At 41.6% G+C, this 27,261-nt stretch overlaps 1 protein-coding gene across 1 annotated transcript in view; it reads left to right on the plus strand.

Moving 5' to 3' along the window:
* fgfrl1a (fibroblast growth factor receptor like 1a) overlaps positions 1 to 27,261 on the plus strand; it is a 68,860-nt gene that overhangs the window by 17,737 nt on the left and 23,862 nt on the right. Inside the window, exon 3 of the mRNA XM_023398120.2 lies at positions 9,204 to 9,476. Coding sequence (XP_023253888.1) covers positions 9,204 to 9,476 — 273 coding nt within the window. The remainder of the gene's footprint in view (positions 1 to 9,203; positions 9,477 to 27,261) is intronic.

A 27,261-nucleotide genomic window follows, 5' to 3' on the forward strand; every position in this document is an offset into this window, starting at 1 on the left:
TGTGTAAAAATGTTGCTCTTTCACTCATGTGTCCTTGTAAGTATTTAACAGTTTGACCTTTAATGCAAAACTTGAATCTGCTCTCCCAGACAGCATCAGACATGTCCTTCACCAGTTTCCTGGTGTAATTTGTCTTAAGATAAGAGAAGATATTCTCTATCGTCCCTGAGGGCAATAGTGCTACACACAGCTGCAGTCACCTTATATACAATATGCAGCCGACAGAACAGTACAGTATCACATCAAAGACGTATATAAAATACAAAAAGCAAGAAATAGCTTAGTTTCGCATTCCTTTTATACCGTTCTCCGATTCTCTGTCGCACTAAAGCGCCTTAAATTTTGCTGTCTGAAACCTGCAAAGCTCTTCATTTTTGACTGGCAGTTTATGAATGGATGTTACATTTATTGAAAAAAAAAATAAAAGAAGCCGGTACGCTTTGTACTGTTATCTGTTATACTTCTTGGTAAGTGGCTCAGGATCAGGATGTCTGCTCCCTGTCTGTCTCAGGTCTTATTTTGCCTTAAAATGTAACCCAGTCTCCAGCCTCCATACAGACCAAGCAGGAATGATGTACATACACATGCACACACACACATACACACACACACACACACACACACACACACACACACACACATTTATACAAATACACACACTGAACTGGAATAGTACTTAAGGCCTTTGACCTACTTTCAGCCCCAGCTGGCCTCCTTGCCCCATGTATTCAGTCTTTTTCATGCTCACCTTTCCATTCTCCATTTACTTTTTCTCCACCTTTTTTTGCCCTGTTGCTTTAGGATCTATAAGGTTATTGTCTAAATTTCCTTGGATGCTTTAATCCCATATCCCTCATTTTTTCCAAACATGTCCACAGAAGCTTGCAAAAGCAATTCCCTCTTCAGTCAAAAAAACATAGTAATCAGGCAGTCTCTTTATTTCTATACATACGTACCATATGCTGTATGGTTCAGCGAGTTGAGGCACAAAAAGTGTAGAAATAACTTGATCCATAATGTAAAGCAAACCTCATCAGGTCACATGGATGCTTTGGAGACACTGTCAGCACGGGAGACAGGTGTGGCATTTTAACATGCTCACTGTCAAACAGTGTAAAATCTAATTTCCCCTCTGTCTTTGTTCATGAAAGAAAGCAGTAACATATTGTGCCTTCGTTCATGTGTAACCAGCAGATCAGTTTTAAACAAGTCATAACTGCCAGATGTTAATGGACCGTTGAGGATGTTTGTAGCACTGTCAATCTGTTTTTCCTTTTTTCTTTTTGTCTCACAAGTTGTAAGTGTAATACAAGGTTATAGAAAACAAAGTACATACAGTATGTTTTTATTTGAGGTAGTATTAGAATATCAGTTCCTTATCCAGCCTGCAGTTTACCTTTAAATCCTCAAATGTTAACAGGTAGTTGTTTTTGTGGGTTAATTCCTTCTCTTTAAACCTTCTTGACTCCATTCCTGAACTGTCTGCCAAGGTGTGTGTGTGTGTGTGTGTGTGTGTGTGTGTGTGTGTGTGTGTCTTTCTAATATCTTTCACGCATGAAATTAGTTTTTCTTTCCTTACTGTACTTTCATCACTTTCCTTAATCTGCTTTTATATAATGGCCCCAAATTGTTTCTATACTCACACAAGTGCATACTGTGCATGATGTGGTTTTTGTAAAGCCTTTTATAAGCTTTAAAAGAATGTTCTAGGTTCAAGCCGCCCTCAGGTTCTTGGTGGTTTGTAGAACTTTATGTTCTCTGTCTCAGTTTCCTCAAAAGCCTCATTTCCATTTTCCACTGTTAGAGTTTTCTCTGTCTTTCTTTTAAGAAATTAAACTACCGTGTTTATTTTTGGAGCGGGCAGGTTGCCTCCCTTGACAGGTTTATGAATTTGACTTTCAAAACTGAAAATATATTTCTGTACAAATGAACCTTAGTCCATATTCACCACAAACGAGCTTCAGCTTGTATGTAGCTGAACCAATGACTTGTGCAAAGAATGATATTAAGACTCAATAAATTCTTTAGAAGCAAATCTATGCATTTTTTCCCACATTGCATAAATGTGGAGATTTCAGTGAGTGGCAAATAGCCCTCATTAAAACAGTTTCCTTTTACCTCAGTTAAATAAATTAATCGCTTTCATAAATCTTCTCTCCTGTAGTCATTTGGGTGGGGTGTGTCATTAAAAATGATTCATTGCTTCTTAGTTTTTAGGCCAGGACCTAAATGGACCAAATTTATTGCTCTTGCCAAGTATAAACCCAACAGGAAAAGGTCTGTGGTGCATTTTGCACCTTACTCTGCTAGTTTCAGAGCACATTAGCATGAAATTTAAACACTACTCTTTATTTTTGGAAGGAACAGCGTGACTATGTGGTAATTTTATATCATTTTCACACTCTAAATTTTGGGGGGCCATTCAGGGCACTGTCTACATGTGTGATGTGTTATTATGAGGAGTGAAAGTTTCCTCCTCTTAGTTTTTCTAACTCAGCAGCTTGTTCAGTAGATTTCCTCTATATAACAGCCTTGATTCTTATTCTTAAGCCCAATTGTGGAGAGGTTTTTCTCTGGTGAAAAGCAGACAGGTGCAGCCGCAAGAAGAAAAGGGAGGTGGAACAATATAACCAGCTATTAGAAAGGCCGCAGTGGAAGGGGCAGAAAGAGCGGGACAGAGAGGTAAAGATGGAGAGAGTGAAAGGAGAAGGGAAGAAAGAAAGAGCAAGAGAAAAAGTCACATTTCTATTAAAGGTGCAATAAAACAGATCAAAAAAGGGGGTTACAAAAAGGTTTTACACCTTGTGTGTGTGCTTGAGTGTGTGCTCTCAGAAAGCCGGTGGTGTGAGTCGCTTAGGGGATCAGGTTGCCGTACCAACCACTCAGCAGATTCCTCAAAGTTTTTCTGGCCACTGTGTGTTTTTCTTGCATGATTGTGTGTGTGTGAGAGAGAGAGAGAGAGAGAGAGAGAGAGAGAGACACACACACACACACACACACACACACACACACACACACACACACACACACACACACACACACACAAGTGTATGCCTTAGGTTTTATGTGTATACGTGTGTGTATCCTTTCAATGATGCCGGCGTATCCTCCCCAGCCTCAGGCCTCGTGTTAACTGTCAGGACAGAGTAACAAGCAGCAGTTGACCTATTGATGGGGTGGAAGTGACTGGGTCAAAGTGAGAAATTGTCAGTGTAGTCATGTTTTTGTGTGCGTGTGTGTGTGTGTGTGTGTTTGTGTGTGTGCGCGCGCACCTGAGGAAGACAACTTCATGTGCACTTACCCATCACTCTGCCTGTTGCCTCAGGACAAAGAAATGTAACTCAGCGTGTGTTTGAGTGTATGTCAGTGACAGAGAAGGAAGAGGAAGACACAAGCTTTTTGGGTGTTAATTAAGTCAGTGTTTCACAACAAGCAATCCCACTGGTCATGGTCAGTTTAGAGAGTGATAACAGGATCCAGGCTTATGAAGAGAATTGAGATACAAAAAAGTAACAGCAGGGGATTACAGGGTTTCAGCAAAAGCATTGCATAAATATGAGACTTACGTGTATTGGGGTAATTGGAACAGTGCACACACAAATTTTCGTTGAAGCACATTGTGGGAGGATTAACCTTCATTAAGCCAGTTCATAAACTGAGCTTAGTTAAAAGCACAATGTAGAAACAATGAGGTAAATGTTACTTGTATAACTGATCAGATAATAATGATGGCCTCTTGAGGACTCAGTTGTCTTACGGATTCTCCAGTCTTTCGAGAAATACACAGAGTGACACATAGCTCAGCATGCTCAACGCACACACACACACGCACACCTCTACCTTGTGCAGTACATCAACGCTGTGTCCCGCTGTTAAGTGCTCTCCATCAAAAGCATTCCTCAGCTCTCTCCTCTAGCTCCAGTCTCGCTTCCCTGCCAACAACAACGTTGTGTTGGACTCTGCAGAACCATCTGACTCAGAGACGAGTGGAACGTTAAGGGGCTTAATAGAACAAACTCTGGATGCAAAACTAAAACATAAAGACCAGTCCCGGCTGTCACACTATGCAACACAAAAATTGACCAATTTAGTAGGTGTTTTCCCAGCAATTACAAAATTGGAAATATTTGGAGGCTGAAACTATTTTTCAACTGATTTCAAGAAATGTCATGTGTGTCCTTGTGATGGAGGGTAGGTGCTCTCCCTCTAATGTAAAGTACATTACCAATCCTCCATTGTAAGCCAACAGTGGCCTAATTTTATTTTATTTTTTCATCTAAGAAAATTTCACTCCTGGAAATGTCTGTGGAAGGCATTAGTGAGTCTGATTTTAAAAAACGCCACCATGCTCAGACATTGGCTGCCAGTGGTCTTTGAGTTTGAAAGAAGAATGCAGAATAGACAACCAAAGAAAACACAGTAAAACTGTGAGTTGACACAAAACTCTACAGGGTTATATCTGCTAATGTTAGCGTGTGAAAATGCAAAGGTGTGAGAGTAGTATTTATAGGCCAGGTCTGAGAGTATGAGACAAAGCCAATAGGATCTACTAGACCTGCTTTACTATTGCTAGAACCAGACAAAGGTTAGACCAGACCTTACTGAACTAAAATGTACAGACTAGACAAGTGCCAACTGGATAGACTGGACTATATTGGGCAGTATAAGACCTCTTCAGTCTTGACTAGTCCAGACTGAGCCAAGCCAGGCATTAATACGCTAGTCTGGTCTAGACTACACTGAACTGGAAGACACAGAGCTAGACTGGACCACAGTATGACTTTTAAGGACTTTGTCTCAATGTTGGCACATAAATTAAGCCCTTTTAATAATGTTTTAATTAACTGGTTAAATCAGAGGTCGCTGTAAAAACTAGTAAGTGGACCTTGAGTTACACTCATTTGTCAAACTATTGTTTCCGAGGTTAACACCTTGATGCTTTACTCTAAAGAAGAGTGCACTTTTCTATATTTTACTGCAAAACACACACTTATTTATATTTTACACAATACTGTACGACTATAGTATATAACATACACTGTACTAGACTGTATGGTAGATTATTTTTAGGTATTTTATACTGTAGATCAGTCATTGTCCTTCTGTACTGGAAACCTCTGCACCATAAATCCCGCTGATATTATTTGTACTCAGAAGTCTGTGAAAAGAACTGCGTACAGCTTAAAGTCAACCTAGATGACCATATAAGCAGTTCATTTTGAGTTGTTTTGAGTGTAACTGCTAAAAGAACAGACTGTCTGTACTGATTTATTTGGCCTTCAGACTTTCTCCCTCAGTCCACGCAAGGGGATGTGCACTTCAGAGCTGGAGGGTTCTGCCTCTGTGGGAGTAGTGTGTGTCTGACGTGAGCTGTATTTTCCTGTCATTAGGCTGCATGATACCAGACATGCACATATAACCAGCCTACATACTCCCTGCTGTATAAAGGGAAGGAGACGGAGGGTGTGCATGCTACGTGTGCATGTCTGTGTGCATCAGACAGACAATCTTCAAGGTGCTTTACGTTGTCGTGGGAAGTCAGTTTTAGGCAAGGGACTGCCATAAGCCCCAATTGGACTAAACACTGCAATTTTCTCTGCTCCCACACACACACACACACACACACACACACAAATACAAAGATGCAGGCAACCCAACAGATAAACAGACAAAGATGCTCAAGCACACAGAGACACGTAATTAGTGCAATTTGACTATATACAGTATGTGTAGCATTTTTTCTAACACTAACATTCAGCAACACATAAATGCTCAGAAGGGCCTGCATGTGCGCATGCACACACACACACACACCCACACACACCCACACACACACACACGTTGCATGAAAGAGAAGAATAGATCTTTTACTCGCTTCAGTTTCACCCCTAGAGACAGATTTAAAAAAGACTTTACATCGGTCATGGACCGTGGAAAAGGAGGTCGAGGACCATGATGAGGACGGGAAGGGAGAGAGAGGAAAGGAGGCTGCTAAACTGTATTCCCTTCATCAAGCAGAGAGGGAGGGAGGGAAGGAAGAAAAGTGGTTGATGAGGGAGAGTGTAGGAGAGGTTAACTGTCGAAAGTTGAGAGGTTCAGTTAGAGGTCCTGCCCCTGTGATCCTCTGGGGAAGAGACTGGGGAAAGCTGAAGTTGTGTGCGCGGATCTGAAAAAGGCAGGAGACCAGTAAATCACTTCAGAGAGAAAGAAAAAATATGGAACTGAACGAAGACGTTGGTGTGAATGAGCGTGATGAAAGAGAAAAGAGAGAGCAGGGAGTAAGAGAGCAAAACAGAGAGAGGCAGAGAGGTTGATGGGAGTGATGACAGGGAGAAAGAGAGGACAGGAGGAGGTAGTAAAAGGAAGTGAGGGGTTAAGGGCAAGAGAGAGAGAGGTAGCAGGGGAGTAGTGAGAGTTCAGGGGAATGAGATTTCAATCTGTCGGAGGAAGAAAAGAGGAGAAATAAATAGAAGTGAATGAAAATTAAAGGGATAATATAGATATAGAGAAAGATATACGTATCTGGAAATGAGACAAAATAGATAAAACAGATAAAACGGGAAACAGGTGTTAAAGTAAGTAAAGAAAAAAAATAATGTATATGTATTCAGGGAGATATATAAAAGAAGAAAATAGCAACATAAAGCAAGAGAACAAGGGATGAATAAGCACACTTAACCAGAGAAACGAGAGAAATAGAGGTAGAGAGTAAGGAAAAGGAGAAAGAGTGAGCTGTCGGGCCCCTGATGAGAAAGCCATACAGCTGAGCGAACGCATTACCCCATCCAAGTACGAGGAGGAGGAGGAGGAGAAAAGCTCCCGTGAATACCTCCATGTGACTAATGTCTTTTTCACACATTCTAGCTCCATCCATCCATCATTGTGTCCACCTTCTGCTCTCCTGTTAAAACAGCGGCCTGTCGTGATAGAGACTACTGTAACTGCTTGCCCTTGCACCTTTCATTTATACAGCTTGAGCCACCATATTCCTCTCCTGTATCTGCAGCTGCACACTGGAGGGAAGAATCAAGATCCTTGTGTTGCTTTGTTTCGGTGACAGCTGGACAGTGTTGGGAAGTGATGTGAAGTCTGTGCTTTAAATTTGAAGTCTGGTGGTGAAACCATGGTGGCTACTCTTGCTTATGCCTACTAACTACTTCTTCTTAGAGAAATGCAAAAAAGTAAAAGTACAAAAAGGTGAATGTTGACAATTTCCTGACAGCTGAACATTTTGCCTGGGAGTAGCCTTTTTCCCCCAGTACTTAAAACATCAAATGTTAAAGAATAACATTTACGGTGCATTACAACTTTAGTATACGGAGGACTGAAACTACCAAAATCAAAAATACATACAGACAGTACGCTAACTGCAGCACGCCAGCACACCAATGCTGGAGGGCTTTTAATCTGAAAGGAAGTGATGATTTTGTATTGTTGCGTAATGTAGTAACTTTAACAAGAGTGGATGAAAACAACGCTTCATACTAAAATACTGCTACGACCAATTGTACATATCAAACAGAGGGAATTAGAAATAAAGGCCTGCCTCTAATGAAGGCCTCTTACCTTCTACATAGCACGGCCACTTATGCACTAATGCAAAATGAGACATGATCACTAATGATGTCATAACTCTAGTGATGATATTGTAAGCTTCGGCAGAATTCTAGTGATGTCATCAGTTACAGTAGAACTCTAATGATGTCACTGTGAGCCATAGTAGAGCATTTGAGATGTCATCTTGGTGACAGTGTGAGCTACATCAGAAGTCTGGTTATGTCATTTAGAGCTGCAGTAAGAAATCGAGCGATGTCATTCAGATCTGCCATCTATCCTTTTTCTGTAACCGCATCCCAACTTCTCTGTCCCTTCCTTCTGCACAAACCCGTCTGCAGCTGTTTATTAAACCAGTTGTTCATAAGGGCAAGTTAAAGGTCTCCATACGCAATGTCTGGCATCAGGCTGTGCTCATTGACTGATAAGAAGGCGTCAAACCTCAAATGTTATATATTTAAGGCCGTGTTTACATGTGTTTCTGTCCTTTATCAGACGACATGCATTCAGATAGATAAGCCTCTATCAGGCACATTGTTAACATGAAACAGCCTTTGTCCTTCCTTTAAGATGTTGAATCTACAGGACGTGACCTGAAGTGGGTTGTTTTCTGATGGATTTCCATACAGTTGCCTTTTGTAGTGTGTCAGGACACTTTGTTCACTACATGGTGGCCTATTATGTGTTTTTAGTGCTATATTTGGAGGGTATTGTTTTAACCCAAAAGGAGTAATGAGTGACCAAACAGAGATGTCCGTTATGCACTGAACCTTGCTAACTCCTACATCCCTCCTCCTACCATCTCTCTATCTTCCTGTTTGTCTTTCTTTGTATTACTCTCCTATTTGGCCGTATTTTACTCCCTCTCACTCCTCAGACGTACTCCCTTAAATTCCATCCTCCCTCATCCCCTTCATTTCCTCCTTTCTTCTCTCCTTACCTTCCTTCTCCTCTAGTTCCCCTCCCCCTCGTCCTTATTTGGCAAACTCCATCACCCCTACTTCTCTCCATCATTCATTTCCTTACATCCTTTCCAGTCAGTCAGGGTGCTCCTCCACCCCTCTTTGTTTTTCTAGTGTGCAGTTTCACAGTAGACCAGCTACTGAGTGGTCAAGGTCACACCTGATTTTATGTCTCAACACGACATCTCAGTTGATATTAAACTCACTGCTTGGCTCTGTGTTTGCTCCAGGGGATTTTATTGTTAAAATGTCAGTGTTTTAGCTAAGCCATTATAAACTCACTAAAGGTTAAAGGATCATTCCTGTGTGTTTCTTGCCATATTTGGACTGGTAATTTGTGATGAGGTAATGTGTTAGGGTGTCAGAAGATGGGGGCACATCAGGAAAAGAAGCTTTATGAGAGGTCATCTTAGTCTTCCCCCTAAACCTGTCGACACATCTACTTCTTTTAAAATCATTCTGTGTCTCGATATTGCTCTGGGGATGTAGCAACCATACTTTGTGAAAACGCTCACATCCAGGTTATCCCTCGGTGCAATGTCAGTGATGTATGTTACGTAACACCAGATTTTGTTGCTGCTGGAAACAAAAAATACACAACCATTTTCTGTAAGCAAACATGAAAAATTTGGAGGTGGAAGTGTTTCATAATTTCAATAACTCTCCTTTTCTTCGTCTGTCAACAAGGTCCCCCCAGGGTGTCAGAGCGGGTGGCCCACCGGCAGAGCATCCGCCTCGGTCGCACCATGAAGCTGCCCTGCCCTGTGGAGGGCGACCCCCCGCCTCTCATCATGTGGACCAAGGACGGTCGCAACATCCACAGTGGCTGGACACGGTTCAGGGTGTTACAACACGCTTTGCGAATTAAAGATGTGGAGACTGAGGATGCGGGAACGTACATCTGTAAGGCCACCAACGGCTTTGGCAGCGTGAACATCAACTACACACTCATCGTTATAGGTAAGTAATAAAAAAGTTTCTGTGACGTGACACACCAAAACAAACCTTTGAATTAAACGGACAACACATGAATACATTGGACCAGTAGTAAAAAAAAAAACACTACAGGCTTGTAATATTCAACAGTGCCTCACGTTTAAAACAAACTTGTGTAAAATCTCCCACACAGACATTTATTTTTGAGGAGTCTTTTGTTGAAGCAGTGTGATTCGAGTGTTTATGTGTGTGTTTGTATGATGACAGACCGATATAAAAAAAACCGCCATCCACAAGTAAAACACAATATTTTTTGTTGCACTTTTATTCCTTTCATCCTCTCTCCCTTTCTTTCCATTAATTTAAGTCTGCATTTGGTTTTCTGTACTTGCGTAGTCTGGTCTGCATCGCACATGATTTTTCTGCCTGTCTCTCTTTGTGGTTTTCCATGCTTGCTTGCTCCCATTGACTCTGCTCTGTGAGTTTTTCTAGGATATAATTAGCCAGGTTAGGTTGGTGGGGCCATTATACTGAAGCCTGTGTAGTTCATCAGACAATGAAACACTGCTTTTGTCTGGGTTTTTATGCTCGTGTGTGTGTTTGTGACCACAGTTCTTGTGCTTGTGTGTTCCTGTTTAATTATGAATGAGGGATTTGTTGAAGAAGATGCTCTGTGTTTGTGTGTAGGTCTTTGCGTATGTGTAGTGTGGAATGTCACGTTTTTGTGTGTGTCTCAGTTTAGATGTCATCATGAAAGAGACATTGTTGTGGTTTGTTCATTTTTCCTATATTATCATTTTCCAGTTCTACACACAGAAAGCTGAGAAGGATGTGAGTGAGTCTGGTTTTGTTTGTCTCAGTTGTAGAAAACACAGAGTTTTTATGTGGTGGATGTAGTCTGTGGCCCTGAGGACTCTGACAACCTTCCTGCTCACATGCAGGTGTGTGTGTCTGACTACAGGGACTCAAATAGCTGCTTCCCACAACTCTCATCCATGTAAACAAAATACCTGGAGGGAGGACATGTACAGTCAGTATGTATGTGTGTGTCTGTGTTTGTGTGCTGGGGTGTCTCCACACCCTGCTCTGTGTGTGCTCATTCCATGCATTTAGGCACATGCCACTCTGTGTGTGTGTGTGTGTGTGTGTGTGTGTGTGTGTGTGTGTGTGTGTGTCAGGTTTCAGTCAGTAGAGCAGATGCCAACAGGGAGATTAAGGCTGCACTGCCTTCCAGAGAATCTAACTGAAGCATCTCTTTCTGCCTGGCATCGGTGCTCCAAAGACGGCCACGAGTAAATTGCTCTGATACAGATATTACCAGCCGATATTTGCCGTATCTGAATGATACATGTTTACTGTGTTTTCATAAATCTTGGAATTTAAATTCAATATTGTGCCCAAGCTAACAGTGTTACAAGATTTTTAAATCTTTCTTGCACCCTTTGTGTTTCAAAAGTTTTAAAAACGTCTTTGTTTTTGATGGTTAATGATTTGAGACATGAAACCAATTAAGAAGCAAACATCCAAGAGTTATAAAAGAGAGTTCATGTTGGTTTTCCTCTTATAGGTGCAGTAAAATTGACAATATCCATGGATATCAATCTCACATAAACTGCATTAGTGAAACAGCTGATTTTTCTCTTGTTTTCTTGGTTGCTGTCAAATTTGCATCCCAGTGGTAGCTGCAGAAATACATTTGCGTCCCACAATAATTTGGAATATTGTTAGTAAATAACATCCTTTTATTCTCCAGTAATGATTATTGGTATTTGATCCAAAGCTGTATCGGTCTTGACCTGAACTTCAAAGGCGGGCTGGCATACAGAGGGCAGCGGGGCAGGGGGGCAACAGCTGCCGCTGAGGTCATCCATGCAGACAGCTGCTGCCTCTCTCTCTCTCTCTCTCTCTCTCTCTCTTTCTCTCACTCTCTTTCTCTCTATGTCTCTCTCTCTCTCTCACTCTCACAATTTGCACACACATACACATGTTTCAGAGATGACGGACATGACAAATCCACTCAAGTTTGTCAGTTAATTCAGTCTCATCTCATTGGACACTGAAAATCAGGCCTTTGAATGGATCCCCAAACTGTACTTTACCATGTGAATTGAGAAGGATTCATTTCTTTTTGACAGAGAACCACCACATTTCAGGAGGGTTTATAAGATAGAAGGTTTATAGATTGTTTATAATATGTAACTGTTGGAGGTTTTCATGTGCCCCCAGCAATATAGGTGTAGCTGACAAAACAGTCTCATGTCACAGGGAATGCACCAGCTGTTCTGGAGTGTTCAGTCGTGTCACACAGTCGTGTCACACAGTCGTGTCACACAGTCTTCCTTGGATGGATATTTCCCAGTGTCCGATGTCAGATGTTTAAATTTACAATTTTTTCTAAGAATTCTCTCTAAGAAGAAAGGACGTAAGGACTCCTTAAGAGACCAACACAGATGAGAAGTCCTTAAGTGCCTAGAGAAAAAGAAAATCTACATCTCCCATGACAACAAGGCAAACTCTATCTGCTGAGGGAAATGTGTGATGGAACAAAAGCTCCGGAACGGAATGGACATTGAAATGAGATTTTCCTCAGAAGATAAAAACAAATTAGTTAATTAAAAGAAAATATAAAAGAAAACACATTTTTAGAGAAGCTGACAAAACATTCATGTCATACTCCAACTAGCTTCAAGAAAACTGCCGACAGCTGACGAATGTACAAAGTTCACATGCTGTAAAAGCATAAGAGGCTACATCACTACATTCCTAGATTGCACAAATGGTACCCAGAGATACTCTGTGCTCCACCAGGTTAACCTTCAAAGATGACCCCACCCTCTCTGTAATTCAAGCCAGGAATCATGCCACAGCGTCTCTTTGGAGAGGCAGTTAGCGTGGAAAGCGGTGTTTTCATAGCTGGGACAATCTGCATGGGCATTGAAGTCCAAAGCATGAGGGTACTGGCTGCATGTATGGATGCAGTTGTATGTGTCTTAAGAAAGTGATGGCCGGTCCTCATGTGATTATTACGAGATGGAAATGAAGAGGGGTTTTTTTGTGCTGTAGTGCTGTTTTCTTCTGCTGGGTTCGGTGTTTTTCTCTCTGCTGTTTAGCTTCGCCTCCTCACTTCCTCCCCTTCTTGCCTCCCTCTCTCTGCTTTCATCTCCGCTCCTCTCTTGTGTGGTCCTGCGGTAATTATTCTATGACCGCTCCGTTTCACAGTAATGAGCCCACACCTGCGGCTTATTGTCTTTCCCTCTCACTTGCTAACCCAAGTATCTTTAACACCTTTTTCCTATTAGCACTCAATCTCGGCCCTCATTCCTCCTTCCTCAGTCGGCCGGCTCATTTTTCCCTGACCACATTTTAATTTGTATCAATATTTTCACAGTTTCCCATTTTTCAAGGGCGTAATAGCATTTGATTGCCATAAAACGTCCACTGTACTGCTGCCCAGTGGTTGGAAGTGATGGAGAGGCGTTTTGTGAAGGCTTTTCGTTAGCGGGGGAAATTAGAGGATTCCTTGAAGTATTTGTTCTTTTATTGTGTGTGGGTTGGCAAATGTTTGCATGAGTAAATATGAGTCTGTGTGTGTGTGCTTGTTTATCTGAGGGTTTGTGTACATGTGTATGCGTTGGTGTGCACCGATTTATGGGACCACCAGTGAAGTGAAACTGAGAAAGATATTTTTGTTCTGCTCGAGAAAACTAGGTGTCCTTCAAAAAGTGAGTGCCAGAAAAGCTCTTATTTCTTCCTCCTACTCTCCTCCGTGATTTCTCTTTCTTTTCTCTGCTGTCTGTCTTTCCTACTCGCTTGTATGAAATTCTGAAATTGTTTCCCCCCTCGCAGATGAATGATTGAAGATTTATAGTTCAAACCAGATGTGATGACAATGGGAGCGTGTCTGGAGCAGAGTTGGGAAGCCGTGCGTAAGAGGGAAGGAAGCGGTTTGGAGTCGTGTGTGTGTATGTTGGTGCGTGACTGTCAATGCGCATGTGTGTGCAGGTCCATTCATAAGTGACTGATGTGCTTATTTGTGTTGATTTAGGCGTTTTAACCATAGCAGCTGACATCTGGTCATAATTGAAGAACAATGAGGAAAAAGACACACAAACATAGACATAATGAATGTTTGAATAAATGAGCTTGTACATGATTTATGTTCATCAAGCGGCAGCTATATAATGAATGTTGAAAGAAGAAAAATGGAGGCGCAGCATGAAACGTGACAAATGGAAAATAAACCCAAAGCAGGACTTGGAAGACGTTTGTTTCAGAAAAATGATTCTGTTGAACATTTACTGAAATAAAGCTTTGTGGATTTGTGCCAGGATTAGTTCACTAACGCTGCTAAACTCAACTAAAATAAATGATCATTTAATACACACTGACATGCTGACGTCACACAGCTCAGTCCTGTATGTCGTGACGATTCAGTGTGATGTTGCATGAAGACTAAATGATTTCAAATTGCTGCTTCAGTCTACTTTTATTTCACGAGCAGCATCCAGTTCTTTAAAAGTGATTTGTGCTCCTTCATCCAGGTCTGTTCTTTTTCCATTGAACTGCATTGCATGTGTGAGACTGCAGCTGTCTTCCGGCCAGAAACTAACACATCGGATCAGGTTGCGGACCCACATCATCTCTCTATCCCTCAGTTCCTCCATCCTGATACCTCCTCTGTTTTTGTGTTCTCATGTTTCGGCGTTTTTAATTGAGATATCTGGTGCCTCATCTGGAGAGGATGTAGAGGTGGCCAAGGTTTGCAGTCTAATTAGCATGAGTCATGCACACAGAGAGAAATGAATGAGTGAGTGTGATTGCACCGAGCCTAAAAACAATCTCAAGTAACCCAGTCTCTTTCTTGCACACACACTCACCCACCTACTCACAGACACACGAGGGCAGCTGTGCCCTAGTGTCTTGCTGTGGTTTTCTGAATGTGTGTTGTGGAGTTAATGTTTTTACCGCCAGATACTTCTGCTCAGGTTACACACGCACCACTTTTTTCACTAATGGCAGAAAAATGCATGTAGTGAACCTGGAGCTGCAGCTCGCTGGCTGCTGGTGTGGAGGAACCGCTCGGTTGGTGTTCAGTTGAGGGTTTGAGGCCTCACAGGGGATTTTTTTTTATTTTATTTTTTTCAGGGCTGTCTCAATCCTGATTTACAGAACATGAAAAAGATGTTATTTTAAAGTTGAGCACAGAAATCATCGAGTGGTTAAGTTCCCCTCCTCTTGAACTATGTTGCTGCCTTTACTCGCCTGGATACAGATCCTACTAGAAGTGTCCTCTCTTTGTTTCTTTTATGCCACTCGGATAAAAAAAAAATGTTCAAAAGTCAGTGGACATTTGTTTAATTATTATTATTATTATTAATTCAAATCTAGCCTTTAGCATTTACTTTTTTATTTTGTTTTCATTTGGAAGTCAACAGTCATCAAACACAGGAAGAGAACAACGGAGATGATATGCAACAAAGGTCTTCAGTAGTAATGAAACTCGCTTCATATAAATATAACTTAAAGCCGTTATTGCTGCATGACTGGTCAAAACTTAACGAGCCATAACAAGTGATTTTGTTAACGATTGCAAAAAATGAAGACGGAGTGGAGAGTGTGAGCGTATACACTGTATGTCTGTCACAGTCATTCCATGAGGCTCTGTTCACGTTGGTCCCCGTGTTGTAACAACATACCGCCCTTACAGCGAGGTAGACAAAGCTGCTCCTCCGGAAATCAGGGTGGCACTGTGGTGAACAGAGATGTAAACATGCTGGTGTGTGTGTGTGTGTGTGTGTGTGTGTGTGTGTGTGTGTTTGTGCTCATATGAAATAGCATTGGGGGACAGTCGAGTCACAGACAAGGGAAGAAAGAATGGAGTCAAGTTTCAAAAGCTGTTCTCCGCCTTGTTGTTGAGTCCAGTAGAGACAAACACAAACAGATGCCCAAAGATATATGTACTGTATCTTTGTGCATATATCAACAAGACCGGACAGGGAAAAATGTGTTCGTTCATGCACATACACACCTCGCTGACAGATGTGAACAAAATACAGACGCGCTCACACATACACAAGATCGCACGCTCCTCGGGGGCCCTGGCCTCCATTTCACGGCTGTCTGTCCCACATCCTTTCGTTCTGCCTCGTTTCACTTCCAGCGAAGACACGGAAAGAAGATGGACTGCACGGAGAGACAGAGAAAGAAAAGAGTAAAGCTTTCCTGGCTTCAGTCTGAAGACGTCAACAAGTCTGGAGAAACAAAAGAAAGGAAAAAAAAAAAAGAAATTGAAGTGTTGGAGAACAGGATGAGATGTCATTTGAATCCGAAAAAGAGAGATGTATCTACTGTATCTATTGAAACTCAAACATCATTAACAGAAGAGGAAAGAAAACATTTTATCATACCTCCCACACTGAGTGACTGATAGGTGATCTGTTGAAAAGTGTAATAGCACAACACTGAGGAACATGGAAAAACAATAGCTGTGGTTAGATGGACGTTCTTTCGTTCTGACTGAAGATTTCAGGTCAACTGTTTACATGGGAAGTGATTTAATACATCTGGGTTTTACATACGCCAACGCAACAGCTGTTTGACGAATGAAAAAGCAATGAAGACGTCACAGGTCCCAAGCATTTACGTCAGGATGGAGGGCTTGCACAGAACAAACGCAGCCAGAAAGTAATCAGGTGACATTGTTTACATGGTACAATCTTTCTTTTGATCAGTTTATGAAAAGGTTTAAACTAGCCCTCTGCAACTGATTGAAATTTCATTCGGTCTGGGCCTGTTTATTCTGACTACATGGAGCATGTTCATTTGGTTTTGGCTTCTCAACCAATCCCAATCAGAGTTTCAGGCTCCATGTGAACATAACTATTGAGGATAACACATTGTTAGAGGATCTTTATTGTACAAAACAAGGAAATCAGTTGTGGTCCTAGAAGGTCAGCTTGACCCCTTCTCTCAGCTTCGTCTCTCTTTCTCGTGTCTACATCATCTCTCTCTCTCTTACTCTGTCTCTCTGCCTCCCGTTGTTGTATTCCTTCTGCTCCACCAGCTGATAGAAGGCATCTTTTCTTTCGAGCGTCTTTCAGCTCCTCCTTCTTCCCCCTCCTTTTTGCCTTCACGCTCCATTTACATCTGTACATGTGTGTGTACGTGCATGTGAGTGAGTGAGTAAGTGAGTATGGCCTGCGTCTACTGATTGTATGCCAAGTCAAGCTCTCATAGACCCCTAATGGCTCCTAAATACCCTCTGCTAGCTTTGACTTCAGTTCTCCGTTCGAGATGCCATCTATCAGTCAGCGAGCCTTTTCCTCGAGGCCCGAGGGGTGAGTCACCCTGAAGAGGAAATCCACCACAAAACAGAAGTGATGTATGCGTCCTGTATGGAGAGTTTGATTGCTACTGTCTCATTACGCCTTGAAACCTCTTCAGTTCACCTCCCTGAATTACATTCCTTCTAACAAATCTTCCAGCTCCTCTCACTCAAGTGTGCTGTTATGCTACATTTATGCTGAGTCCAATTTACTGTGAACACAGAGCATTGACCAGGGAAAACCGCTGATGTCTGCTTCTGTTTTTTCTCACTTGACATTGCCAGTTTTGTGATTTTGAGTTAATCAAAAAAAATAGACATTGGAGCATCAACAAGTTACATGGATCGATTCTTGGTTGGAACAAGACGTCATCACAGCCTATCTTTTTGTCTTGTCCTCTTCACATCCCCTTCGCCCTGCGACCTACCCACCCCTCGTTCCGTCTCTTCCTTCCCTTCCATCCTTTGTAAATTATGTTTCGGGGTGGAATTTGCCTCTTAACTTCATCTGCCAGCTGTTCGTAAAGTCTGAAGCAAACGTGTTTTCACTCTGCGTTTCCACAGCAACTCTCCCATAGCTAATATGAGGTGTGCCTTTACTTCTCTGTGTGTGTTTTGGCAAAGTGGGCATCCTTAGAGTCAAAAAATATATATATAAGTATAATAAGAAACAAATGTAGCAGAATTTAACATGGGTCGTTTAGTGCACTAATACTCACATCATGAGGTACACCAAGTCCCCAAATACAAGTAACAGTATGTGAAACTGAATATTTGGGGATGTGGGCTACTTTAAATTATCTTAGTTCCTCAGTTTGTTTAATGTAATTAACACCAATCTGCTCAGAGTGAGTCCAACAATAACAAAAAAATAGGAGAAGCTGGGAGTGAAAGAGAAGGGGAGGTAGAAGAAGAGGGGGTTGAGGATAAAACGGCAGCATGCCCAGGTTTTCGACCTAAGTGCTTTTTTATTAAAAGTGTCAAAAAATTGTAGTGTGCTTAAAGCTGGCACCTATGTTTGCTCACATAGGTCCTGATTTCAATCAAAATTTCACTAGTTTTAGAGAAGTTGACTTTGGTTCTTCAATTTCTTATTGTAATTGGATAGCATTAAATTACTTTGGCTTTTTCATGTTAAAAAAGAGACAGGATTTTTATAGTAGTATCAAGTTTTTTTATTGCCTAATTAATGTGAATAAGAAACTGAGTAAACGTGAGGAAGCGATAAAGCAGGGAAAGTTCAGAAACATGTGAAAGGCATGAAATAATCCTCTCAAGGAGACACTCACTGTTCCTAAAGTGGGTGCTTATGGGAGACGTGTCCTGCACCCCCTCCTCACTTAACAACCACCCACCACATCCCCACAACCTCACCCCACCTCCAACTGAAAGGAAACAAGGTGCTTCAGCATCCTTCCCTGCATAGCTCCCAGTCCCTCACACGCAACGACAGCGACTCTACATTCTCACGACGGAGGGGTTAACCTCTCCAAAACCTCATCAATGCAAACACTCACTCACGCACACACACAAACACAAAGAGAGAAAGAAACAGGCAAGAAACAGAGAGGAGAAGAGGGATTAGGAAAGAGGAGGGAGAGGCAGGGAGCACGACAGATGGAGGGATAGTCAAAAACATCAAATACACAATCACCAAGAGGAACAGGGGCCGATACCTTTGGTTGAAAGTTAAATAAAAATTCTGTTAATGATATATTGTCTATTTGGTTTTTAACATAACAAAACTCTCTCTCCTACTCTCTGTGCTGACATAGTATACAGTATTTTAATTGAGACAAATTTCCAGTAAAGCTGTTTGTTTTTACATGTTTTTCTGTTACTGTTGTTGAACAAGTCTGAAATAGTGTTCAGTCTGACTGTGTCGCACAAGCAGTAGCCGGTTGTTCACACCGGTGGCACATTTCTCTGCCCCAAATGACTGTTTGCAAAGTCTGCAAAGACTGTTTGCGCCAATTCTTTTTGGAAGAGCAATGACCAATAGGGAAACTCGTCACATGGTATTTAGCTGACCAATGGTGGAAATATGATCACTCACTCACTCACTCACTCACTCACTCACTCACTCACTCACTCACTCACTCGATTATAGGGCAAAAAGTAGTAAAAGACATTTACTGGCCTGCATATAGATAGATAGATAGATAGATAGATAGATAGATAGATAGATAGATAGATAGATAGATAGATAGATAGATAGATAGATAGATAGCACCCACACCCACTCTCTGTGGCCATGACCATAATCTCTTCATTACATTCCTCTGTTTTCACTCCATTTTGCATTTGTGTGTATGTGTTTATACGAAATATGTAGATTTAAGAGCTTTGTTTATCTCTTTTTGTGTCTAAACATCAACATTTCCAAATAATTATTTCATTCTGTGCTCATCCTTTGTGGGTCTTTTTATATCTAACACACTGACTTCAACGCCTTTTAAATCCCTTTCAGTTCCAGATGTTTTGAGCTGTTATGAGATTGTCCCAACTTTCATTCATGGCTAACACCCTCGGACAATTTTTCTGTACGCGAGTGTTGCTTTGATCGGGGTTTGGAACGTTACATGCCAACATTTGTCAGTTTTAAGCCGCTGTGACAAGCCGAGTGTGTCCTTTTCGGTTCTCTGCTGTAACTCTACTTGGCCAGAAGACCAAAGCTCTCACAACAAGTGGAAACAGAAGTAAGACGACTGGAAGGGAGAGCGGAAGATGTGTAGATGCTGTCAGACATGTCGTTAAACGATGAGAACAAGCCGCAGAGTTAAGCCCTTGTCAGCCCACGCAGACCTTCTCCTTCTACTGAACTACTACTGTTTTCTGCAGCTATCCATCTGAGACTCTGAGCATGCATTGTCTGAAATGTCACCATATCAGAAACTACGAATAAAGTGATTAGTTTGTACTGTAAAAGTGCATTTCTGGATGTATCTAATAGGGACTGGAGAAGATTTGGTGAACCCAACAAGTGTGAAATTCTCCCATAAATGACCATGGAGTGACAGCCAATGTGTGTGTCATTTATTTAGACAAGAACACATCTACCAAATGGACGTACTTCCTGATTTACCGTGTTACCCAGTTTCAAGACTAAACTTGGAGCGGGCACGAACATTCGCAAAATCATCTGCCTCGCTGAAATGTTCTCAAGCAAATCGCTGATTGTTGGAGGTGAATAAGCAGCGAGAGAACATCCCGCTGTGTGAAGATAAAAAAAAGTTGCATTATTATTCATCCAAAAACAGCTCTGAGTAACACAAATGAGTGTTGAACAAAGCAGGCATCGGGGGTGAGTCATGTTGAAACGTTGCCCAGCAGGGGCATCATGATGAGCGGGTTAGTTTTACATTGTTGTAAATAGTTGTTCATCAAAGACACCCTGTCAGCATGTAGCCTCACACAGCAGAGCGTGCCAGCATCTTTGAAGTTAAACAGTACAGCCGCATATTCTCAACACACGCGCGAACACACACTTAAAAACATACGCAAGGGCATGTGACTGCATGTTGGCACAATTGTGAGCATGCATGCAGATCTATGCAGAAACAATCATGCATCCAAGTATGTGCAAAACATACAAGTTCGTGCACGTGGTTGTGCACATGCATGTGACATACACTAAAGAGATTCAGTAGTTGCTTTAAAGTGACTTGTTTCAAGGCCTGTCTTACATTCCAGCAAGGATCACAGTGGAGTTCAGCATTCAGCACTGAGCAAAGCAGCAGTAAGCAGGGCTGACTCACATAGAAGCCACAAATGATTTATAAGTTTTAGAAAATTTTTGTGCGAATCTGGATGGGTGGTTAACTGTATTCAGGTGCTTCAAGAGGAGCAGTCATGTCTTGAGCAACATATAATGTAAAATGTCAATGAATCCGATTCCTCTAATGCTTCAAGTCGACATAACCAGCATGCATCTGCTCTGCACCTAAACATGTATTCACTTAATTACCAGTATGTACATAAAAGCAAAAGGCGCTTTACTCCTTAAAGCGACTTTGTCTGCTTATACAGTAACTCATGCACTCTACAGTACTTAACATACATAGTTGTTTTTGTTAACTTTTTTGTTGTACGGTAGTCGATGAATTGTCATGGTTTAAAAGAGGATAAATCAGATGAGAAAAGAAAAGAAAGTGTTCATTGGAATCTTTAGAAGCCATAAAAGGGAGGGCCATTAGAAATAGTGGATAAATAGTGAGAAATAGAGGAGGAGAGTGTATGTGAATAAAGATTTAAAAGGAAGGGCTTATGTTGTTGGAATCATAGAAATGTTCTTTCTTCATGTCTTCTCCACCTCATGTGGCCTCTCAGCAGCTGCGATCGCACCTTTCGCCTGCTGCGAAAATGACTTCAGGAATGTAAGATGAGAAACAGGTCAAATAGGGAGAAAACTACTAAAGTACTAATGAGTAGCTATTTAACTGGAGTATAATTTGATACAGGGAAGAGCAGGGTGGGCACAAGGGAGAGAATGATTGAGAGTTCAAAGTGCTGAGCCGAGGCCGGCAGTGTGTGTTTCAAAGGCTGCGCGTGGCGATGGATGTGAGAGATTCATTAATTCAGCAAAGCAAAGCGCAGCCTTGATGTTTACTAGAGTTACACATTCAGCAGCTGGACGAACGCACACACTCAAACAGTGTGTGCCTTGATGGGACGACATGATAGTGTCCTTGCATTGAGGCAGATGCACTTATAAATGCATACACTTACATTCAGTAAGAAAGACACATATTTATATAATTGTTCTCTTCATTAAATCATTCTTTACAGCCTGGAGCTCTTTGAATGTGCTATGAGGATTTATTCTCCTGCGTTTTGACCAAACGTCTTTGCTTTTTAAGACAACAGGCTGTTTAACAATGATATAAAGAGGCAACAAGCACATTAGCAAGTCATTTCACCATCCATCATCCTTAAGGAATTACAGTAACGTTTCTGCCTCCCTGGGAGCAGTGGATCGTCACATGAGAGAGGTAGAGAGGCAATACTTAACTGAAGGGGACATCATCTATTTTTGGGATATGACAGTGTTTTTTTATTAGCCAGGATGGTTTGAGGTTGGAGCAAATTACTAAATATATCTGACTAGGTGTGCCTTAAACAGACAGTGCACCATCTGAATCCTATCGGAGCATATCTCTCACCCACACGTTTTAGCTGGTATTCCCCTTAAAACAAAGCAATGACTTCCTGGGACCCTTTGTAACAGGTTTCTTGTGTCTACAAAAAAAAAACAACATAATTCTGTGGATCAAAAAGATAGTTATTATATATATTTGTATATATAGTTACTTAATTTCTATCCTGTTTGTAATCTTGCAAGCTCTCTGAGTTATCCTGACTCAGAGGTTGGCAGCTCGATACCTTTTTTAACAACTCCCAGACAACAGGCATGGACCTGCTTCAAGCACTTATTTGAGAATGAGTCACTTTTTTTTATATCTGGAGAGTTAACGAAGACAATGGCCAGAGGAATAAATCAGACTCAAAAATGTTAAAAAAAAGTACATTGATGATTGCATCTTTTAACATTGTTTAAACACCTGGTAGACAGGTGCGTAGGAGAACGACGTCATGCTAACGAAGGCTGTAAAGTCCCACATGCTGTCAGCACTAAAACACAAGGCTTTGGTCATAGACCTTTGTGATATTAGTGTGAATTCTCTTCTATTATATGGACCTTGAGATTCATCGTTTTTTATGTTGGTCTTTTATCAGCCTTTCATGCCGTAGTTTTTCTCAGGGTCTTGTGAGTTTAATGTGTGATGAAGGCCTAGTCAGTGCACTTAAAGAGGTGACTACCTTCTGTAGCATTGTTTTAGGGTGAAACTTTCCTTTGAAATCATGTCTGTTTAGTTCATTTAGAGCTACATACATTCCTTTAGTGTCACACATACTGTATGTTGACACTTACACACTCTGTTTCCACTTCTGTGATCTCAGAGACCCCTACCCCTCCCCCGTGAGCAGCGGACATGAAGTAATTTGGTAATTCCCCTGAATCATTTCTGTCCTTGACTGGATCACCTCCATCATGTAAATCTGCCAGGTGGACGGTAAAGGATTTGACTGCCGCTGTATGAGCGCCAGAATCCTGCATGACGTCCACATCGTCTCCATTTTAGGCAAATCTCAGACCGTGTTGCGTGCTCGACCCTGCTGCTCCATCGATGAAGTGTGAACAGTGATGTAAAACAGCTACGTGAATAAGCACATACGCTACAGATGCAAAGACTAATGCACTTTCACAGGCACACACATGTGGAAAAGACAAGGGGAGAGCAGCAGAAAGAAAGAGACGGGAGGCAAGGTGGCTTCGTTACTTTATTCTCAGGCTTAAAACAACAAAATTAACTTATCCAGATTCAGATTTGTATTAACCCACACACAGAAAACCAAAAAACTTGATCCCTAACTGTATGTTTTCAGAACTTATAAACCCCATCACTGTATGACATTTATGAGCGAGTGTGGAACCACTTGTGCCTCGTGCCTGTATGTTATTTCATCGCTCTGTTGATATTTTACGCTCTGACACAGTCCAGGTTGGAGAAGCCTGAGGTTCTTCGTGTATTTTCTCACTGTTGGTTTTCTCAACATTTTTCATGTCATAACCAAACCCAGGCCTTGTAGTTAACTTAAACCTGACCGCCAAGGGTAAATGGCTCGTGCCTTGCCACAGCATCTGAAAATATACCAGAGCTGAATCTACAAGTAACTCTGCTGGAAAATAGATCCGTATTTATTAATCCCACTTAAAAATCTGGCATGTTAATCACATATTGTGTATTTGGAAAAAATCAGATGGAGATGGAATGGGGCAGGATTTGTGCTTTGTCAGCTGGAACAGTTCGACTCTCTGTTCCTTCCCCTCGCTGCTACAAGATTCACTGAAATACTTCAGAATCAGAATCACCATATAATGTGATACTTTATTGATCCCCAGTGGAATAATTTCCTTTCTTTTGTTTCTTTTCAGCGAAGTTAGGGGCCAGGATCAGCAGTAGGAAAGTAGATGGGGATGTAGTTTCTTCCTCAAGGATACCCAAAGGAGAAATCTACCCTAAAACACTTTCACACAGCCTCACATGGCTAAAAAAAAAAAAAAGCAGCTTTTGGTGATGTACCTTACATATCTTGGAGCATTTTGTTGATTGATTGATTGGAAACCAGATGTGTTCCAGCTGTCACAGCAGGGTTTAATTGCTAAAACTCTCTTAGATATTTAAAGAAATCAAAGGCAAAATTCATTTTTTTTAAGATCATACAGCAGCTGGCTTCTTTCTTGATTCAGCATTTTGCTGCAGTGTTGATCATACAAGGGGGAAAAAATACAAAAACAAGATACAGCAGTTATGTTCTTATTTAAAAGTTCAACAATAGTGATTTGTGTGTTTGGTTGTGTTGTGACTATTCGCCGACTGGAGTTGGCAATGTGATGTCAGGCTCAATAATGAGGTGAACTCGGAATGATAGTTATCTCGTAATCTTTGTTTAGGGGCAGTGGTTTTGCCTCTTGCTTGCCATACGAGCAGCATGTAATGATGGAGAGTTGATTCTGCCGCTTTATGCCTCCGACACAGTGTGGATGAGAGTGTCAACTAGGAGCTTAGAAATTCAATATGAAGTCATTTAGAACAGGACATGGTCAGGGTGAGAAGAGAGAGAGCAGCGCAGTATAATACAGCTGTACAATTGATCTATAGAAGCTGCAATGCCGAGGGGTCTGGAACTATTTTCAGCCTTTAGAGGTGTAGCGTTTACTTCCTGGAACAGGATTTTATTGCTGAGCAGTTTTAGCCAACACTCTGCTCCCTGGCTTAAATTAGTTACCTGGAAGGGTTAGCTTATTGAGGATTTTGTCAAGAGGAACTGGGAACTTTGGAGGCTTTTCTGTTCTCAGTGACATTTTTTATATTATTCAACACTCACATTCAAGACTACTGCCTGACCTTCATCCTAAGCCATATGTACTCTCAAGAAAAAAAAACTATAATTACATTGTTGAGGAGTGAAACACCAGGGCACCAGATGTTTTTGAGCTGTGATCATACTGATATATTCTACTTTTGCCATAAAAATGCCTCTTTTAACTACAAGGACACTGTGTGCGTGTTGTGTGTGGCTTCCTGATTGATCACACAATTAGTCACCTGCTGTCCTTATCAGAAAACACACACAGACAACAATCTGCAGCTGCAAGAGGCGTTCAAGAAGACTTAGTCAATGACTTCGTTTTTACCCTCTGTTAAGGCAGAAAGTCATAGAAGATTGCCAGCAACATAGTGGTGAACCAATGTCATCATCGTGTGAATGGTAGTGAAGCTAATTCATGGTATCTGGTCTCTCCTGAGAAATAAAAAGCTTCAGGCATATGAAAAAACAGACACTGTGTGATGATTTCCAGACATACGTTTAAGCATGTTGCAGGTGTGTTTAGGGGTGAGATGTTCAGTTTACCGGAGTCTAGTCTGTTTAATGTTATCGTAGAAGTTGGGGAGTTTTGTAGAATGGGACACTTTGTCATACACACTGAAAATGTGCGTCATCAGTCGTTGTTGCACACGTGGAAATCACAGCTTCAAAGGAAGCTGCTGTAAGAGTTGGAGAGAATTTGTGGTGAGCACGGTGTCAGTGGTTTGATGGATCAGTGAAGCAACTGGCGAACGGCCCCAGTCTGTCTCATTTGCTGTCTCTCGCCCCCTTTAAAATCTGAGCTGTGTTAAAGAAAAGTGAGTTTTTCTAGTGTTTTTAGTTTTAAAATGGCTTCCGGTTTGTTCCTGGACTTAGTGAGTGACTGACAGCTGGACAGACAAACTCAGACATGCTGCTGCCTGGTTGAGAGATACAGCCAAGGCCAGAGTGAGTTTAAGAGGCCTGACACATACCAGACAAACACACACACACACTGAAGGTTAACCCAAGAGTGGAAAGCAGCACCTCTGCCTCCTCAAAGTATGACGCTACATTATTTTTTCCTGTGTGTGTGTGTGTGTGTGTGTGTGTGTGTGTGTGTGGACGGAGTGGAAACAGCAGGTTGCTTTTTTTCATGATCATACAGTCATCCTCCTCCCTCATGTAACCACTCCTACCATACACACACACACACACACACACACACAGGTGGCTGTAATTAGTGTGTTGAGCCCATTCGTGGCACAAGATCAAACTGCGGTCCGCTGGGCTTCAGGAAATACAGAGCCCTGCTTAGAGTTAGACACACACACTGATCCGCACATTCATAGATGCATGCACCTTCACTCTTTATTTGTCTTGTTCTCTCTCTGACATGATGCTGCCATACAAAAGGTTCCCCCCTAAAACTGTTTTTGTTTAGTCTGCAAGCGAATCAGAGCTGCGTTTGACTGCACTGTAGAAACTTACAGACTCAGTGTTTACTTCTGCAGACAGAGAAGGTGGAGAACAGGGGATCATGAGTTAGATAAGCCTGAAAAGTTCAATGTCTCCAGTCAACCTTAAGAATACACACACACACACACAGCATACACAGGCATACACACACAGTTGGTTTTTGCTGCAGCAGTAAGCAGAACTTGTGCAGCCGGACCAGCTGGGCACAAGGTTATAAAAGCAATAATAATGCTGTAGGAGGAACAGCTCTTCATATTGATGACCAGGCATGTCTCGCCACGTGCCGCCCCAGTTCACTTTGGTTTATATTCTGACATGACTAGAAATATTGAATGATAAAAAATGAGCCATTTTGTAAAGAAAAAAACCTATGAGTGGTTTTTACCATGCGATGGAAAAGGAAAGGTTGTGCACACAGTGAACGGTTTAATTTGGCAGCTTTTCGACAGTCAAGGTCTTGGTCAGGTTTTTTAGCCTGGCAAAGACTTTGATGGCTGAAACGCTGCCTCGATAAACACTTTGGTGTTTACAATATTCAGTGTGAAAACTACCTCTCTTTCTCTATATATGCTGCTTCTTCCACTAGTACCCAGCTGTGGTTGGATGTGTGCACCTTTTTGCATTAGTTTTACCTTGTGACCAGTAAGAACTGTATATACAAAAGAAAGAAAGAAGCTACACCAGAAGAGCAACCACTGCATTCATCCACTGCTGAGTCATGTTTACCTGATGTCACATCCTTCATTAGAGAACATCCTGGGGACCAGTTTGATATGTGCTGTGTGTTTGTGATTGACCTATTATGTTTAATTGACTTGATTAGTTGTAATTGATCAGCTGTAGATATTCACCTTTGTCAAAGATGTTGTGTTTGTTTTTGGTCTGCTGGTCTGACAGTACAATGTTTCAAAACCCGAATGAACCAAAGTCAATAAAAGTTTGGAGGACTCAGGGCTGTAAACTAACTTTTTGGCTCACCTGCCAAGGGGACCGGTAGATGAAAAAATCTACCGGCCAAGTAAATTTTTTACCGGCCAAGTAATAAATTGCCTCTTTTTGTTACATATACATCTGTTTCAGTACTTTTCATTGAGA

This window comes from Seriola lalandi, unplaced genomic scaffold (genome assembly GCF_002814215.2).
Source record: "Seriola lalandi dorsalis isolate HSWRI2012SDOR001 ecotype SW California unplaced genomic scaffold, Sedor1 jcf7180002054972, whole genome shotgun sequence".
In the NCBI taxonomy this organism is placed as follows: domain Eukaryota; kingdom Metazoa; phylum Chordata; class Actinopteri; order Carangiformes; family Carangidae; genus Seriola; species Seriola lalandi.